The sequence below is a fragment of the Nyctereutes procyonoides genome, unplaced genomic scaffold (genome assembly GCF_905146905.1).
Source record: "Nyctereutes procyonoides isolate TBG_1078 unplaced genomic scaffold, NYPRO_anot_genome, whole genome shotgun sequence".
Lineage (NCBI taxonomy): Eukaryota > Metazoa > Chordata > Mammalia > Carnivora > Canidae > Nyctereutes > Nyctereutes procyonoides.
This window is the reverse complement of record NW_026575132.1, coordinates 27,975,990-27,991,402: the sequence shown is the minus strand read 5'-3', so window position 1 is coordinate 27,991,402 and position 15,413 is coordinate 27,975,990. Positions and strand designations below refer to the sequence as shown.

Genomic DNA, 15,413 nt, shown 5'->3' with positions numbered 1-15,413 from the left:
ATCCTCGCCAACACCTGTTGTTTCCTGTGTTTTTTATTTTAGCCATTCTGACAGGTGTGAAGTGATATCTCATTATGGTTTGGATTTGCATTTCCCTGATGATGAGGGATGTTGGGCATCTTTTCGCTATTGGTGTCTGTTTTCTTTGGGAAAAAAAATGTCTATTCACGTATTTTGTTGGTGGGAGATGGGGAGATTTTCAGTATTCCCTAGACAAATACAGAGAATAAGTGTTGGGAGGATACAGGTGAAATGTGGCAGTGAGGCCTGGGGCATTCCAGGCTGATACAGGCTTGGCCGTATCCTGCTCCATCACTTTGCCCTCCTGAGTTTATTCTATCTCATTCCAGTAGCATTACTATGAAGGCTGAGGAAGAGATCTAGTTCCATATTTCAAGGTAACTAAGGGTTATGGATAAGTTCCTAAATTTTCCTTTGTATAGGAGGATTATTTAAAAAATAAAGCACACACCATGAAGAAGTTCTTCAAAGAGTCTTGTAAAGCTTTGATATTTGTCATGAAAAAGTATCCAAATGTATTTTCTTGCCTAAATAAGCAATTCCCTTTAGTTGTAGCCCTAGTGCCTGAAATTAAGCATAGTGCAGAGTAGATAATCACTAAATGTCATTGAAATAATAAAATTATTCATTGTTAGTAATAATATTCTTAAGTGTTGTTTTCTTAGGGTTGTAGAATTTCAGAACTTCAAGAGAACTTAGAGTTTTTCTTGCCCAACCCCTTTATTTTAAACTAAAAAACAAAAAACACCTCAGAGAGAGAATCTTGTTTCTAGGCCTTTATGTTGTAACAGGAAATTATAGTTGACCCAGAACAACACAGGGGGTTAGGGGTGCCAATGCCATGTAGCCAAAAATCCACATATAACTTTTGACTTCCATAAAACTTAACTACTAATAGCCTACTGTTGACCGGAAGCCTTACCAATAATACAAACAGTTGATTAACACATATTTTATATATGTATTATATGCTGTACTCTAACAATAAAGTAAGCTAGAGAAAAGCAAATGTTATTAAGAAAACCATAAGAGAAAATATATTTACAGTACTGTAATTAAAAAAAAGTCACACATAACTGGATCTTCACAGTTCAAACCTGTGTTGTTCAAGGGTCAACTGTACTTGAAAGATTGTCTCACAGACAGAAGTAGTTCTGGGTCTATGGCTCCGGTGTCCTGATTCCTGTTGAATCTCTTTCCCTTTCCTTTTTCCAGTTCAGTATCCTATTAAAAATGAGCTATATTCCCATTTTTCCTGGTGTTGTCGCTATGCATCAAAAAGTAAGAAGACTCAAGGGGAATCTTTCATGAAAATGGCTTGTGCCCTAGAAAATATGAGAGTCCCTATTATAAAAAGACATAATTTTCCTTCCTACTCTTCTAAAATCATTTTTTAAAAAGTTGAACACAAACACCCTTATCCCCCTATCTCTTTGTCCTCCAGATATCTGACAACTTTTGTGGAAAAGGTACCATAGAAAACATTCCCTGTGAAGTTTTATATTAACATCACCCTAATTTGCCATAAAATTTGATTCATGGAAATAAGAAGTTAGTTCCTTAAAAATGACTACATGAAGTGATATCCTAAGTTTAACAATCACATCAGTTCGATATATTTGGTATATAAAAGTCACAAGCACTGGTATGAAGGCATTAGTGAGTTATTTTTGTTTAAATTCTCTACATTTTCCCCAGAGCTTCTGCCTTCCGACAAGATTAAGTTGTCCAGGCCTTAATATTTGTCGTGAAATAAATGATTTTGATCTCACAGGTGCCACGGAGACAGAAGGGGGGAAGGGACCCATCACTCGGGGAGAAAACAAGTTTCTGGGCTGTAGACATACATTCTGAACGTCGAGCCAGACACGGTAGTCATTCTCGAAACAGAAATTGAAGGACCTGCAGGGAAATGTCTGCTTTCCTAAGAGGCATTTTGTCATGGGAGGCATGGCAGGTCCACGTCCACATGGACAAACTGGGTTTTCCTGATTCAAGGTTAAACATTCAGGTGCACCATCAAATTTCTCCTTAGATGCATCACTGTGAAGAGCTAGACACAGCTCTTTACGGGCCAGAACCAGATCTCCTTTGCCTTTCCCTGCAGCCTGGCACACAGTAGTGAGTGCTCAACAGAGGGTTTCACAATGAACCCACTGATAACAACTAGAATGGGAGTCTAGGCTGGTAGCTCTCACCCAAGGTCAATTTTGCTCCACCCCCAAAGGGGGAATTTGACCATGTTTGGAGATATTTTTCGTTGTTGCAACTCAGGTTGTGTGCTATTAGTATCCAAATGTGCTGCTAAATATTCTACAATGTGCAAGACAGCCTCACAGCAAAGATGTATCTGGTCCTAAACACCATAGTGCTGAGGCTGAAAAGCCCTGGCAGGAGGACAAAGGTATTTCTCTCACTCCTTAGATTTTCTTTCTTTCTTTCTTTTTCTTTCCTTTTTTTTTGTATATTTTATTATTAGAGTTCAATTTGCCAACATATAGCATTACACCCAGTGCTCATCCCATCAAGTGCCCTCCTCAGTGCCCGTCACCCAGTCTCCCCAACCCCCCGCCCACCTCCCCTTTCACTCCCCCTTGTTTGTTTCCCAGATTTAGGAGTCTCTCATATGCTGTCACCCTCACTGATATTTCCCACTCATTTTCTCTCCTTTCCCCTATGATCCCTTTCACTACTTTTTATATTCTCCGTATGAGTGAAACCATGCGATGATTGTCCTTCTCTGATTGACTTACTTCATTCAGCATCATACCCTCCAGTTCTATCCACGTTGAAGCAAATGGTGGGTATTCATGGTTTCTAATGGCTGAGGCATATTCCATTGTATCCATAGACCACATCTTCTTTATCCATTCATCTTTCGATGGGCACCGAGGCTCCTTTCACAGTTTGGCTATTGTGGACATTGCTGCTATAAACATTGGGATGCAGGTGTCCTGCCATTTCACTGCATCTGTATCTTTGGGGTAAATCCCCAGCAGTGCAATTGCTGGGTCATAGGGCAGATCTATTTTTAACTCTTTGAGGAACCTCCACACAGTTTTCCAGAGTGGCTGCACCAGTGCACATTCCCACCAACAGTGCAAGAGGGTTCCCCTTTCTCCACATCCTCTCCAACATTTGTGGTTTCCTGCCTTGCTAATTTTCCCCATTCTCACTGGTGTGAGGCAGAATCTCATGGTGGTTTTGATTTGTATTTCCCTGATGCCAAGTGATGCAGAGCATTGTCTCATGTGCGTGTCGGCCACGTCTATGTCTTCCTCTGTGAGATTTCTGTTTCTGCCTTTTGCCCATTTCATGATTGGATTGTTTGTTTCTTTACTGTTGAGTTTAATAAGTTCTTTATAGATCTTGGATACTAGTCCTTTACCTGATAGGTCATTTGCAAATATCTTCTCCCATCTGTAGGTTGTCTTTTAGTTTTGTTGGCTGTTTCTCTGGCTGTGCAGAAGCTTCTTATCTTGAGGAAGTCCCAATAATTCATTTTTGCTTTTGTTTCTTTTGCCTTCATGGATGTATCTTGCAAGAAGTTGCTGTGGTCAAGTTCAAACAGGGTGTTGCCTGTGTTCTCCTCTAGGATTTTGATGGAATCTTGTCTCACATTTAGATCTTTCATCCATTTTGAGTTTATCTTTGTGTCTGGTGCAAGAGAGTGGTCTAGTTTCATTCTTCTGCACGTGGCTGTCCAATTTTCCCAGCACCATTTATTGAAGAGACTGTCTTTTTTCCAGTGGATAGTCTTTCCTGCTTTGTTGAATATGAGTTGACCATAGAGTTGAGGGTCCACTTCTGGATTCTCTAGTCTGTTCCATTGATCTATGTGTCTGTTTATGTGCCAGTACCACACTGTCTTGATGAGCACAGCTTTGTAGTACAACCTGAAATCTGGCATTGCGATGCCTCTGGCTGGGGTTTTCTTTTTCAATATTCCCCTGGCTATTCAGGGACTTTTCAGATTCCACACAAATCTTAAGATGATTTGTTCCAACTCTCTGAAGAAAGTCCATGGTATTTTGATAGGGATTGCATTCAATGTGTACATTGCCCTGGGTAACATAGACATTTTCACAATATTAATTCTTCCAATCCATGAGCATGGAATATTTTTTCATCTCTTTGTGTCTTCCTCAATTTCTTTCAGAAGTGTTCTGTAGTTTTGAGGGTATAGATCCTTTACCTCTTGGGTTAGGTTTATTCCTCGGTATCTTATGCTTTTGGGTGCAATTGTAAATGGGATTGACTCCTTAATTTCTCTTTCTTTAGTCTCATTGTTTGTGTATAGAAATGCCACTGACTTCTGGGCATTGATTTTGTACCCTGCCACACTGCCGAATTGCTGTATGAGTTCTAGCAATCTTGGGGTGGAGTCTTTTGGGTTTTCTATGTACAGGGTCATGTCATCTGCAAAGAGGGAGAGTTTCACTTCTTTGTCATTTATTTCCCTTAACCTTTCCTCATGGTTTTTTAATTGTTTTTCTCTTTTTTTCCTCAGCTTCCTTCCTTGCCATCAATTTGTCTTCTATGTTGCTCACTCCTCCTTCTACCTCATTAATCCTCGTCATTAGGACCTCCAGTTTGGATTGCACCTCATTTAATTGATTTTTAATTTTGGCCTGATTAGATCTAAATTCAGCATTCATGAAGTCCCTTGAATCCTTTATGTTTTTTTCCAGCCACTAGTAGCTTTATAATTGTGCTTCTCAATTGGCTTTCTGACATCGAATTGTAATCCATTTTCTGTAACTCTGTGCTAGAGAGTACTGTTCCTGATTCTTTCATTTGTGGTGAGCCTTCTTTCCTGTCATTTTGCTCAGTGCAGAGTGGCTATATGAGTGGGCTGGATCAAGAATATCAACCGCAACCTAAGTAAATTTCACCCTAGATGATTCAGATGAGGTCTGAGACCAGAAAATGAAAACAAAGATCCTAACAAAACAAAACAAAACAAAAAAAAGGACCACTAAAGGGAAAACAAATTTCAAAACAAAGTAATAAAAAGTAAAAGGAGAATCCCAAAGAAGAAGAGAAAAAAAATAGAAAAGAGAAAAAAAAAACAAAAGAGAAAAAAAAAAGAAAAGAAAGGAGAAGAAAAAAAGGGGGTAGTTTACTGGGAGATGGTGGTGGTAACGAAGTTGTAGTGGAGAGAGAATGTAGTCTACCTGAGGGGTCCCAGAGGGTGATCCTCTTGGTTCTGAGTATATTAAGTTCTGTATGCTAGAAGATACTCAGTCCCAAATTTATATAAACCAGAAATACTTGTAGAGAGCCCCAACATTGACCACCAAAATGTAAATGAGATAAAAGAGGGGGGTAGAATGGGAATCAGGAATCTCACAGAATGAACCAGCTCGGTATTCCACTTGGTTCTGGGTGCATCCTGGTCATGTTTTAGAAAGTACTACCAAAAAAAAAAAAAGAAAGGAAGGAAGAAAGAAGAAAGAAAGAAAGAAAGAAAGAAAGAAAGAAAGAAAGAAAGAAAGAAAAGAAAGAAAGAACTACCTTCCACCATTGTAGAACAAAATTAGGCAGAGGAAAAAAAAAACACAAAACAAAAAAACATATCTTGTGTATCTCCCAAAATTAAGTTGAGTATGTTGAAGGGAATCTAGAAGTGCAAAATATATCTCGGACCTGTAATTGTGGAAATATGAACGTCAGAAAGGAAGAATCTTAAAAATGAAGAGGTGGTAAAATATTGCAGTTAAAGTGGGAAAAGAGAAAAAATACTGGAAAGTTTTAGTCTGATATAAAAATGAGTTGTACTGAAAAAAAGGAAAAACAAGGAGGGGTAGGTACCCTCTGGTTCTATATACTGCAAACCCCTCGACTTCCCCTGGAGCTTCCCAGCGCTGCTCGGTCCAGAACTCGCTCTTCCCCTGTCCTTCCAGCTGGCCTCTGGGGGAGGGGCTGCTGTGCTGGCTCGCAGGTGTGTGCACCTGGGGAGCTGCCCCGCCCCCTGCCAGGTGCCCGGCTCAGTGGGGGCTGTTGACCCCGTGAGGCCCCTGTTCCCTGGCGGCCGCTCCATCCCAGGCACAGGGTGACACCAGGAGGAACAACCCCACTGGCGGGGGCCAGCCGTCCAGCCCTGGAGTCAGCTCCCCAGTAACCACCCGCAGTCTCCCAGTCCGCAGGGGCCTGGATGCTCGGGGCGGGGGCGCTGACCTGCACAGCTGGGGGCCCCCGGGGTGTGTGTGGGGGAGCATCCTCGCTGTCCTCAGCCCTCCCGCCTCCGCCTGTCCTGGAGGAGCCTCGGATCCTGGGCCGTGTCCCCCGCACCCCGGGCTCCGGGGCCTGCGAAGGCAGCAGGGTGCAGCCCCCTCCCCCCGGAGCACCCCCTGCCCCCCGGCTTCTCCCCGGCCCGCAGGGCCACTCTAGCCTTTACCGAGCTCAGCCTGCGGGGTGGGTGCGCTCTCCCGGGGCGCCCCTCCCCCGTTAGTGACCCCGGGGGCCTGGGGGCTCCACCTCCCCTCCCGGGATCCTGCCTGAGCTCCCTGCGGGCAGAATCCCTCGGGGAAGAATCGGGGGGCCCTCCTGTCCCCAGGCTCCCGCGCCCCCCTTGGCCCGGCTCCTCGCAGTCCCTCCCCCACTCGTTTTTTTTTTTTTTCCCGCCTTCCTACCTGGTTAGGGATGAAAACCCTTCACTGGGGAGTGGTCCGGCTCTTCTGTCTTTAGATCTCAGGTCGAGGTCGTAGGTTTCCAGGATGGTCTGGGAGTCATCCAGGTGAGTGGGGGGCCGGGTGGGATGAGGCCCCTGCTCCTCCGCCATCCAGCCGCCTCCCTCCCTCTTTGGATTTTCTTTCCACTGGAGGTGGCCCCACCAGCTTAACCTCGTGGCCTCACCCCGTCCACACACGGGGCAGCAGGTGATGGCTTGGGTCGGTGGGCCCCAGCTGAGGACCCAGGCCTGTGAGGACCAGCCTGTCCTCACGCTTTTCCTTTTGAGGGTGAGCAGCCCACAGGTTGTACCTATTCCCACTGCACAAAGGTCACCGTTCAAGCACCAAGGAGGCCTACCGGGGCCTGCCCAGCCTGGGCCTGGGGCGGTGGGTCTGACTTGGCCTTTCAGTAGTAGGGAGCCCATCATTTCTCCTCACCTAAGGCATGTCACAAACCCCCTACTTGATTCAGAATTCAGATGGGAAAACAACCAAAACCCAATGCTATTTATGGCCAACTTTCCTCAATAGGTCATGTTTGACATTCATGGAGACCCAGGAATTTGTTTCATTAGGAACATCCTGTGCTATTCCATCCTGGAGAATTGTGGGTAACTTCTTGTAGACAGTTCTTTCCAGAAGAGCTGGCCCTGCCCGTGCAGGTGCAGACATACACCCCTGCTATCAGGAAAATGGCCCTAAATTATTAGGAAGCGCAGATCTTACAGGTACATTGGAAGTCATTGTCCAGTGACATGTTCTTGCAGACGTGAGCCACCAGGAAGCAAAGTTTCCTGACTAAAGCCTGGACCGGTTTGGTGATGTGGGTGGTGAGGTCCTCCCTGATAGGTTGGGGTGGGTGCCGTACTCTCTCAGGCTAAACAGGTGCAGAGGGTGAGCAAGAACCACCCCTTTCCAGGACGCGGCCACAGACGTCCTCGCTCTTCTGACTGAAGAGGGGGTGTGTTTTCATCAGGTGGTCTGGGCCCGAGAGGTTTGTTTCGTGTTATCATTCTTCTCTATGAAAAAGCAGCTTCAAATGCTGTCACCAAAAAGGACAGAGAAAATGACTCTGGTGGTTCTTATTTCATGAGAAATAGGGCTCTGTTTAAAGCCCTTTCCCCCCCAGACACATTTATTCTTCTTTTTAGTGTTTTCTCTATAACATCATTGATTATATCTGATTCATAATTAACTGAGAAAATATGAGCAAGGCTTGAGATTTCCACTTAATGCTTAGATTTAGGAAACAGAATACTGATTCCGTTTGCTGACGTGAATGTATGTTCGTGAGCCTGGAGCGGACTTCAGTTTTACTTTACCCTTTCTACCACACAGAATAGAAGAGATATTTGATGTTGAGCAAAAAAAAAGTTGTATTTTTTAGAAAGTCTTCCCCCAATCATTTTTGTTCATTTGTTTATAGCTTTTGCTGTTTCTGCCAGTTGGCAAGATTGAGCTCAGATCATCCATGTCCTTGGTGTCATCATGACTATGGTCACAGATCTCGTTATTTGAGTACCTATCTTGGATCACAAATTGTGGTGGCTTCTTTATATGGTATTTCTTTTAAATCTTATGATGACCCCACGCAATTGGCCTTATATCCTAGATTTTATAGATAAGGAAATGGAATCTCAGAGAAGTTAAATAGTTTGCTCAAGGTCATGCTACTAGGGACAGAGTCAGTATTCAATTGAGGTTCGTCTGACTTTTTTATCAAGAATCCAGATAGGGGATCGTATCAGCCAGGCCCAGTGCAATTCAACCAGGATCAGTTGAATGTCCTGTGCTACGTACTGTGAGGAATAATAGAATGGCAAAGGCAAAGTCGCTGGCCTCAGGGAATGCCATCAATAAGGAGAGGGAGAGCAGCAGGTTTGGTGGCAACTAGTGGTGTTTCTCAAAGTTTTTACCAACGCACCTCCAAGGGCAGAAAAGGTTATTCTATAATTCAGGGGATCTGCTCGTGTGACCTCAAATGACAGCAGTGGGCATGGCATATCTTTGAAGAATTGTCTTAGGTTGAAAAATATATATCGCGTTCTGCTCCGTAATATATCCATGCTGTATTGATGTAAAAATCAATTTAAAAATTACTTACCATTGGGATCCCTGGGTGGCGCAGCAGTTTGGTGCCTGCCTTTGGACCTGGAGACCCGGGATCAAATCCCACGTCGGGCTCCCGGTGCATGGAGCCTGCTTCTCCCTCTGCCTGTGTCTCTGCCTCTCTCTCTCTCTCTCTGTGTGTGTAACTATCATAAATTAAAAAAAAAAAGTAAAAATTACTTACCATTGACTAGAATGGGTGCTCCCAGGAGATGCAAAATTTTCTCTGGGTGATTTAAGGTACCCCTGGCACATCATACTGCTGTGAAGACTTACAGGATGAGTCAGAAAAATAGCAACCCAGGAAAGCAGATGGTGTAGTTCCATGGTAAAGACTGGCAGGCTTGAGACTGAGGAAGAGCTGATATTTGGGTTCAAAGGCAGGCAGGCAAGTGGGAGTTTTCTCTCGGTATTTTAATTCTATTCTAGCCTTCGACTGATTGGATAAGGCCCATCCACATTAGGGCAATCTGCTTTACTCAAATTTAAATATTAATCTCATCCAAAAGCAGCCTCAAGGAAACACCCAGAATAATATTTGACAAATATTGGGACACCTCATCATCTAATCAAGTCAACATATAAAATTAATAATCCCAATCCCAAAACAAAAAAAAATTAAAATTAAAAATACATCAAAATGTCTTAAAACAAAAGGTCTAATATTTTAAAAGTAGAAGGAAATTGCCTATAGATGATGAGAAAGCAAATCAGACCTGGTATAAATAATGAGATTCTGAACTTGGAGACTGATGCCATGCCTGGATAAGAGTTTGGAGGTCTTGGGATGGGGGTGAGTGTATTTTTCAAGTAGGAGGGACATGAATAATCATGACCAAGAGTGTGCACAGTAGTAGGTTAAACGATTAGCTCCAGGTCTTCACTCCCCTCGGGATCCATACTGCCGTATGACTTTGTAGCTCTTTCAAGGGATCCCCTGTGCTCCTTATCTTTGGCCTTCACCGTCTGAGTGTCCTGAGCCAATGGGATATTCATAAGTATGACACAAACTGAGGCCTGAAATATGTCTGTGCTGATGAACAGACGCCGTCCATGCCTTGGCACAAGCCCCAGCTGAACCCAGAGTCCATCAGTCGACCCCACCAACCTACAGGAATGTGAACAAGAAAAATACAGCTGTACTATCATACCTCCAGGGCATGAGTGCAATGAAATGAACATCATCCGGGTGCCTCGGTGGAGGGCCCTGTGCTACCTGCTGCCAGGAGTGAAGAAATGGCAACCACTGAGCTCCTTCTAGGTTGTTAAGTACTGAATTTTGGGCCAACTAGTTTCACAGAAAGCCTAACTGATCCTCCTAACTTAAAATACTGTTCTTTTGTTCCATAAAGCCATGAGTACCTACCTCCTCCATACCAAGATCTTCTGGGAAAATGGTTGTAAATAAAACGGACCTGCCACCCGATCTCCCAGTGCTTATAGTCATGAATCTATCATTCTTTGTGTTAAAGAGGAAAATAATTCTTTCATGTTGAAAATAATTGCCCTCCACCATCGACTGCTTTTAAAATCCAACTCAGGTCTTGGAAGTATTCATGGTTATAACATTTCAGGAAAGAGCCATGGTTCAGAAACTAGACAATGTGCAGAGTTTGGAGGTTTGTTTTTGTTTTGTTTTGTTTTGTGACAATCTGAGCAGTATAATTAAGAAATATGGTGGCTGAATGCAAGAAATAGTAAAGTGGCTTTCTGAGCATATGAACGTGAGTGTGTGTGTGTGTGTGTTTGCACGTGCATAGGCATATTGAGAATCTCAATTAAGTGGCATCATCATCTATTCATTTATCCAACTGCAAAACCTGTGTTACCTTTGACTCATCTTTTTCCAAATGTTCCTAATTGTCCCTGGAATATGTAAATCCCTCTCTCATGCCATCATGCTTACCAAGCCTCTACCATCTGCCCCTGAATTATGAGACAATAGCATCTGAATACGTCTCCGGAGCTTTGCTCTGTCTCCCGTCCTTGCTCATCCTACAACAGAGAGATTTATCTGAACCATAAAATTGACCTTTAACTCCCAGGCGTGATGCTTTTGGATGTTCTCTTGCAGAATGGCTTCCGAGCTTTCCAGTCCACAATTATTCCCCCTCTGCTCCCTCACCTCCTACTACTCTCCCCTGCAGACCCACGCACCAGGAAGTAGAGCCGTCATTAGGGTGGGAATTTTGGAGATGCTGGCTCCTGGGATCATTTAAGTGCACCTCTGTAAATGCTGTGTCTTAGGAATCTCACTTGTTCACTTCCTCAGGGAATCTCCACCCTGGACTTCATGCTGTGCCACGTGTTCCCTTTCCTGGCTGGTACTGTTGCCTTTGCTGGAATATCATTTCTACCTTCCTTTTCCTATCAATCATCATTCCTATATTTTAGATTTGGCTGAACTGGGCATTTCCTGGGCATTGCCCCTCAGGTTGTGCAAGTTTACTCATAGCTTCTGTCTTTCTGTAGAAGCTCTGGGCTTACTTTTATCTTAGCACTTAGCGTATTAGGTCAAAATTGCTCATTTCCTCTACCCCTTGACCCTAAAATCTCTTAAGATGGAATATTTTGTCACTCAGCTTTGGAGCATAAAGTGCTATGTCAGTCATACCTTCCTTTTTTTTTTTTTTTTAAATGGAAGGAGGGCCAGGGGGAAAGGGAAAGGGAATCCCAAGCAGGCTCCACACTCAGCTTAGAGCCCAATGCAGAGCTCAATCCCACAATCCTGAGATCATGACCTGAGCCAAAACCAAGAGTCAGCTGTGAACCTGACTGAGCCACCCAGGCACCCCATAGGCCAGTCATTCTGGAAACTCTCCCTCTCCCTAGTTCCCCATAGGTAACCCATCACTAAATTATGGTCCCATTACCCCCAAATGTTTTTCAACACCAGATCCCTCTGTCCATCTCCATGCAAACCACAAAGCTGTCATCAGCTCTTACCTGCACTATTAGAACAGCTTCTTACTGGCCTTCCTGTGTGCAGTAGCACAGCCCTCCCTCCAGACCACCATCCTCATTTCTTCTTTTCATTGAAGCCAAGATAATCATCTTTGCAAAATGCAAACAGGCTCTTATGCCCCCAAACTTTAATGGCTTCTTATTGTCCTTAGGAAAAGAATACATCTCCTCAGGTTGTCCTAAAGTTCTCCCTGCATACTGTGGCTGTGTCCGATCTCTGTAGCTAATCTCACCCAACTTGTGCCATTGTTTTTCATATTCTGGCTTTCTTTCAGTTCTAGAGCATTCCATGCAGTCCTCCACCCACTGGTCTGGACACAGGCAGGTCTCTCTCACTGCTTGGAACGTTCCACTCCCTCCATTATTTCATCAGATTAACAGTTCCTCCTCCTCATGTGAATAGAGGAGCCAGTAATTCAAACCTCTTTTATGCCTTGATCTAGGCCAAACTCCTTGCTATTCATGTTCCTAATTCTATGTTCCTTTCCTTCAAAATACTCATCTCAATTCATAATGTTTCCGGGCAATTATTTTTGTCTAATGGATCTAATTTTCTTGGTGCTCATAAAAAACATTTTATTATGGAAATGTTCAAGCATGTACAAAGTAGAGAAAATATAACGAATCTCCATCTCTCCTCCTGCTTTAACAATTAACAACACACACACCTTTTATCTTTTCTATAATTTATACTGCCCTACTTCCTCCCCAAATATCATATTCTACCCTTAAATACCTTATTCTATATCTCTGAAAATAAGGACTCTTTATCTTAAAAAAAAATCCCTAAAATATTTTCACACTCTCACACTGCCAAACATTAATGAATTTCTTAAAATTATCCAATATCCCATCATTATTCAAATGTTGTACGAGATCTTTATTTAATTTTTGACTTCTCATCGTATAGAGGACAGGGACAATCAGCCTGCCACAATGCATGCCACATAGTAGATAGTCACATATAGCTGGACAAGTGACTGAACGAATTATTATTTAATGAGTATTTATGAACTGGACACTGGAGTTTAAGGAAATCTGGGGAGTAAGTACCCAAAAATGACGAGTTAAATAAGCCTTCACTACTTTCCTCACTTGCTGTGGCCTCAACCTCCTCTTCAGGTAGCATTCTTGAGCTTTGGGGGCAAGATGGCACGCTGTCCCTAGGGGATTTACTTTTATTCTTCCCCTTGTTCTCTCGTTGCCATTCCTAAAGAGCACATGGTATCTATCAGTAGTGTCCACTGGGCAGCGTGGCTGAACTGGGCATTGCAAGGGTACGGGGTTTGGTCGGGAGGCTTTGTGTTTCTGTGCAGACACTTGATCACTGGCTGAGCACATTATTAAGTATCTCAAGGCTTGTCTGATCTCACCATTGGGGAGGAGAGCTGTTACAGTCAAATTTCATCCGCGGAAAGAAAAACTTTGATGCCATTGCTTCTCTTTTCTTTTCATTTTTTAAATATGTAGTTTATATGATATTTCTTATACAAATAGTACTAGTTGTGATCTTTTTTTTTTTTTTTTAGAGAACTCAGGGTCTATTTATTAGGAAGGAGATGTCAGTGCTTTATCAAAGATGAAGAGGTCAGAGAGAGATGGTGGGATAAAGGCCTCTCAGCTGGGACATTTCTTGGCCACAATAAGAACAGCAGAAGGCACAAGTCCCAGCTCCTGCAGAGGCCGTTCCATGTCAGCCTCTGAGAAGGCCCGCCGGGAAAAGCCACTGAGCAACTGCACAGGGTCCTGGTCTCCCCCAGGCTCTTCTCCACGGTGGAGCTCCACATAGAGCCTCACAGCGGCCAGCTGTTCCCATGCCCGGAACATCTGGGTCAGTGAAGTCCCATCTGGCAGCCTGACCTGTATGCGACTCTGGTCATACTCCCGCTTGGAGGGAGGCTCCTGGCTGGGAGAGGATGGAACCGGCCCTGGCTCTGTTGGTGGAGACGGCCGAGAGCCCACATTACCACCATACTTCTTGGCTCTCTCTGCTTTGTCTCTCTCAATCTTTTCTCGGACTCTCTGTCTGGCTGCTAACTCTTCAGCCTTTTCCCTCCTCCTCTCCTCAGCAGCCCGGCGCATCTCATCTTCTTGCAGCCACTGCCTAGCAGCTGACAACTCTTGTTCCCCTTCCATAAACACCCTTCCATAAACAGTTTTCTACGTTATTACAAACCCTTCGCCTTATCTTTTACTCCATGGTATTCCATTAAGGGGGCATTTCCAAACTTTATTCAGTGAATATTTCAGTTGCTTCCAAGTCTGAACTATTATAAATAATGCTTTGACAATCAACTTTGTACATAAAGCTCTTTCTGGATCAAATTTTCTCAGGGTAGATTCCCAGAAGGCGAATGACTAGGTCAGAGAATACAAACAATTTTAAAGTTTATATATGCACATTACCAAATTGCATAGAAAGCATGTTGTTTGCTTATAAAATTAGTTTGCCTTTAAATTTAATTTCATTTTGAAGTAACTTTTATTATTGTCCTATTGTAGATGGGGCATATTCATTACATAAAAATCAGATGGTACAGATATGCAACGAGAAGGAAATAAAGAGCATGAGTAACTTGAGCCGTCAGGAGTTAACCACACATAGACTTCCAGATATTGCTTTATGCATTTGAACACTGAGACTATAGTTTGCAAACATATAGGTCAAGCTCCGTAATGTTACAAAGAAGACCTGTCACAGATTACTCTCAATAACGGGATTTGTTTCGGGTTACACAGGGATGTGGGTGAGGAGGGAAGCTGTTTCACCTGCATAGAGGCTGTTCTGAATGCTTGCATGGGAAGGATTCAGGAAGGCCAGGTGGGGAAGCCAACTGGGGCTTTCTCTTGGCCCATCTAATCCCAGTTCAGAGGATTAGATGGGCCAAGAGCCCATAAAAGTAAAAAGGCTGTTAGCATTTTTACTTCCTGTAAGAGAGATTCGACTGGGTTGGTTTGGTGCCCTCCAGGTGGAACACGTGTACATTGCTTTTGGGTAGAGTTCACTCCAAGCCACCTGCAGGCTGCTGTGTCCCTTCACACACAGCCTGTGTCCCTGGACCTCGTGCTCTGGTGTAGGATCATCCACCAGCTGGGAGGGGGTAGTTGACTGGTTCTGCTCCCATCAGCCAACTCTCGATGCAAAGAACCAACACAAGCTGTTTTCCTCTCAAGTGCAGGATCTCCGGGGCATGTCCATTTTCCAAATGTCATTCACATTGCTGTCAGCATAACTTGGTTTTGTGATCCACTTTATTAACTTAACACTAAATGTCAACGTGACCTTTAGCCTTCCCCAGTATGAAGGTGCCAGAAATTATGTATCCAGTCCCTTGCAGCTGGATCTCAGGTTGCTTCCAAACAGGGGTGACAGATTTTTAATAACAGCGAATCTTTTATACACAAATTCTTTTGGTTTCTTTCTATCCCACATGTGTTTTCCCCTCTCTTTTATTTTAACTTTTGTAAGTCATTTTTTTTTAAATTGAAGTATGGTTGTAAGTCATTTTAAGTGTGCATCTTAAACAGATCTAAAGTTTTTGTTTTTAGGGCCACCTGGGTGGCTCAGTTGTTTAAGCATCTGCATCTGGCTCAGTCATGATTTCAGGGTCCTGGGACCGAGTTCTGCATCAGGCTCCCTGCTCC

General features: G+C 43.6%; 1 protein-coding gene across 1 annotated transcript; it reads right to left on the bottom strand.

Moving 5' to 3' along the window:
- Window positions 1-13,298: 13,298 nt before the first annotated feature.
- On the bottom strand, window positions 13,299-13,904 carry LOC129522786 (UBX domain-containing protein 1-like). Its single transcript, XM_055345191.1, has one exon. The coding sequence runs from the start codon at window positions 13,902-13,904 to the stop codon at window positions 13,386-13,388; it is 519 nt and encodes a 172-aa protein (XP_055201166.1). The 3' UTR covers window positions 13,299-13,385.
- Window positions 13,905-15,413: the final 1,509 nt, after the last annotated feature.

Coding starts and splice junctions, on each gene's coding strand:
- LOC129522786 (XM_055345191.1), bottom strand. CDS start 13,904: ATGGAAGGGGAACAAGAGTTGTCAGCTGCTAGGCAGTGGCTGCAAGAA.